The 4,066-nt window shown below is 35.0% G+C and overlaps 1 protein-coding gene across 1 annotated transcript; it reads right to left on the reverse strand.

The window, feature by feature from the left end:
• Nucleotides 1-736: 736 nt before the first annotated feature.
• LOC106320820 (probable F-box protein At1g60180) lies at nucleotides 737-1,761 on the reverse strand. The gene has a single exon (XM_013759172.1). It carries the CDS (start codon nucleotides 1,682-1,684, stop codon nucleotides 818-820), a length of 867 nt encoding a protein of 288 aa, XP_013614626.1. The 5' UTR covers nucleotides 1,685-1,761; the 3' UTR covers nucleotides 737-817.
• Nucleotides 1,762-4,066: the final 2,305 nt, after the last annotated feature.

Consider the following 4,066-nt stretch of genomic DNA (forward strand, 5'->3'; position numbering starts at 1 on the left):
ATGAGAAACGACCTAAGAGGTCAAAGTGGTCTAGATATGGCTTAGTATTGAACTTGGCAGATTACTCCCTTCCTACACAGGAAAGATCACGCACCAGATGCGTAGAATGTCGAAACCTACAGTGAGGTTCACATCAGGGGGAGTAGTGCGTGTTGTACTCTTTTTCCTTCATCATGGTTTTGTTCCACTGGGTTTTCCTGATAAGGTTTTAATGAGGCAACATGAAGCATACTACAAATCATGTATGGTTATGGCATCCAAGGGGGAGTGTTATAAATCATGGAGTGGATTGCCATTAATCAGGCCCGGTCCAAGACCGGCCCAATACCTAAAAGATGGAGAGACGACCGAAGCCCTAGAGAGAGGAGAGATAGAGCCGACTTAGGAGAGACAGAGACGGCCACAAAGCTTGGAGAAAAGGAAACTCTTTCCTTTTCCTAATAGATATAATCTTTCCATTATTATGTATTAGTAGGTTTCCTAATCCTAGTGAGTTTAGGTTTTAGATACTTTTCATTTATATTCATCTTGTAATCCTTATATAAAATAACCCTCTTGATCATTAATAATAACGCACAAAAATATTCAGTCTCTAAACTTTCTAAGAGCTTTTGCTTTCGATTAAGTTTTAGTTAAAAAATCTGGGTGTTATAATTAATTCGATCAAATTCGGTTATTTTAATTTGAAATTTAGATAGTTTGATTTAGGTTTGGTTAAAATCTGAACTGAACCCACTTGATGAAAACCTTTTTGGTTCAGTTTGGATCAAAATCCCAGGTTCATTTCTGAGAATTGATGTTATTGAATCGTGATTGATTACATCAATGTCCGCCGAGACCAAAGATAAAACCCAACAAGCGATACAAAACCTAAAATACCGACAGCAACAGTTAAAATGTCAAATACCAAATTTACCCTCACCTTCTTCTCTTTCACCTCCCTCTTCTTCTCCATAAACTCCTCGTGTCTCCTCTTTGACTCCATCTCTCTCCTGCTCCCATTTCCTCTTTTACCCTCCATTACACTCCTCAAAATGACCAAACTATCCTCCCCGTTCAAATGCGTTCCCTCCATCTTCTCCACCCTCAGACTCACCTCCTTCACGTGCATCTCCTCCTCCCCGCACGTGACCACCGTGATCACACACTCCACCGACCCCACCACCGTCGCGAATTTCGCCTCCACTCCACCGCTCAGCCAGTTTCGCCGCACCGACACCGGCCGGTGACTCGACAGATTCGCCGCTCGTTTTCCGACGGGATCAATCACGATCCAGCTCAAAGCCAGCTCCTGATCCAGCTCACGATCCGTCGTCGTCTCCGTCTTCACGACTCTGCTCAAAATCAGCTTCCCTCTGTAGTGCACATCCACGGCGGAGATCAGTTCCGGGAACGGACGGTGGGGATCGGAAACTGAACCGGCAGCGTCGAGGACAGAGTAGGCGTCGGAGAAGAAAAGGCGGGAACCATCGTCGGAGAAAGCGGCGGTGGAAGGCCACGTGGAGCGGCGGAGTTTGGACCAGAGGAGCTCGTTTGAAGCGAGCTCGTGGAGGTGTGAGGAGGCGCAGGAGAAGGAGGCTAGGGTTGGTCCGTCGAGACGCGTCAGGATGTGAGATTCTATGATGTCGTGATGGACGGTGGAGATTAAGTTCGTTGCGGTGGATGAGGAGGAGGAGCCCGCCATTTCAAGGTGGTTTTACTCACGGTGTTAAGTGATTAGTTACTAGTTGCTGAGTGATTAGCTAATGGTGTTTGATTAATCAAGGAAAGGGATTTATATAAGAGCGTCCGAAGCTATTGATTTGACAAAAAGACCCATGTTTTAAAGGTTATTTACGCCAATACCATTGTTGCAACGGGGGCAACTTGATATTTTCTTACATCATTTGTTTAATACTCTATATAATAAGATAACTGACCCTGAAAAGTTAGATAAAAATTAAATTAATATGATCGTCTCTTTGTGACATCTCATTTAGTGTATTATTAAGCTCAAAACTAAGAACTAAATAGATGAACTTCTTAGATAACCATATATAATATAATAATAAGGTATATTATAAAATAGATCAGTGTGATAATTTTTTTGATTAATTTACTTCATGTTATAGCTATATTGGTTTATTAACTTAAGAGAATATTTTAGTCAACTTTTTCTTTTCATTTATCATGATTGTTTTAGAAATTGAATTGTACACGATTTAAGAGACTTAACTGAATTTTGTGACAAAAGTATGAAATAAGAAATGTCCATGCAAATAATACTTAGCCAAAGCATCACCACACAGACATTCGATTGCCGGACAACTTGATCCACTGGGAAAGGGAAATTATGTATATTCTATTCAAGATATGCCCTTTGTCAAATACACTATTCAAGAAGTGGTATTGTTTGTCAAACTATATTTAATAATAATTAGAGTTGTTTGATTTTTGCAAGATGTTTCTTGAAATTATATAGATAAACACATATCTAAAACTTTAGAAACTCACATTACAAGGTTTTCAACATGGTTATTTAAGAAATAAAAAACAAGATAATGAATATTTATTTCAAAAATTGACAAATTCATTGAAAAGGTACTTTAATGTGAAATTAACAGCTCCAGAAAAAATGGTTAAAAGATCTAGTCATGCAGATCATCCATATTTTAATGATGTAGCAGTCTCTAAGCCGCTACTTGAAACCGTTGGAGAAATTTGCTTGTGGCGGTTCGCTCTCGGGCGTTGGAACACGACTGCTAGATGCCTTAATCTTTTCTCGATCACTTCAGAACATCTTCCAGCGAACTGTAAAAATTGTTGGATTGAAGTTCTTGGGACTCTGCTGTCTATGTTTGACCGTTGTTGTAAACCATTGTGAACCCGCTAATTTGTACTTCCTGGATTAAAGTTCATTTTTTCTTTTCTTTTGATGCAATTTTATGCTTATGGATTTTAAAACTTTCCAATACTCCTTAAATCTTTAAGTTAATCATTCTATGACCTAGTAAAAAAAAAATATATGCAAGTTTTAAAATACGTAAATAAAAATTATAAGTCTAAAATGATCTAAAATGGTTAATATCATTATAAATACAAGATATTAAATAAGTAAACATAAATATCTCTTGTGCACAAATGGCTGCTTACTTGTATAGACTCATAGGCTCTGATAATCATTTCCGCTGGAAAGCTCTGATCAACGTACTAAAATCTCTTGATTTTTTTTGTAAAAATAAAATCTCTTGATGTTAAAGCGAAAAAGTAGTACGAAAGTTTTTTTGGTTTTATTTCTCTTATACAGTAGACAGCTTTTAACGTAGTTTCACATGACAAAAGATAGCGAATACCGAATGTAATTTCTTTTGTATAAGCGAACTTTTAGCTGTAATTCACAAAGCAGTCTATGATTAAAAAAAAACGAGTACAGCCGATTGCCGATACGTATATTATAGTGGTAACAAGAAAGTATAGTTACAACTTACAAGCAGTATAGAAACCGCAAAAAACTTAATAAAACACTAGATTCGGACCCGCCCTTTGAAGAGCGAGTATATTTTTTGTTGAAAAAATTATTTTACGTAATGAAAACTATGATTTTAAAAAATTATATATTTTGATTTTTTTGAACTTTATCTAAAATTTATTTATATGACTTATTTTTGATCTTTTAAATAGGACTTAATTTTTGAAAACTCAAAATAATTCTGACCTGTATTATGATTTTGTTTATTTAACCCATTGTTAAACTTATTTCACACTGATTTTATTTTTAATATTTTAATTTAAATAAAATAATTTATATTTTCAACCCGCTATGTATTAATAAAATTATTTTTGTATGTTTTAATCTTTTTCTATAATTTTATTAAACTTAGTTTATATGATTTAATTTTTCATTTTAAATGAAACTATTTTTTAAGGATTTGAGATAATTTAGCCTTGCATTATGGTTTTGACAATTTAATAATTTGTTATTTCAACTTGATTTTATTTTAGTGGTTTAATTTAATAAATATTAAATAATATAAATAATAATTATTAATAAATAATTAATGAGTATTGAAATGGTTAAATCTTTAAA

Source organism: Brassica oleracea, unplaced genomic scaffold (genome assembly GCF_000695525.1).
Source record: "Brassica oleracea var. oleracea cultivar TO1000 unplaced genomic scaffold, BOL UnpScaffold01079, whole genome shotgun sequence".
Classification (NCBI taxonomy): Eukaryota; Viridiplantae; Streptophyta; class Magnoliopsida; order Brassicales; family Brassicaceae; genus Brassica; species Brassica oleracea.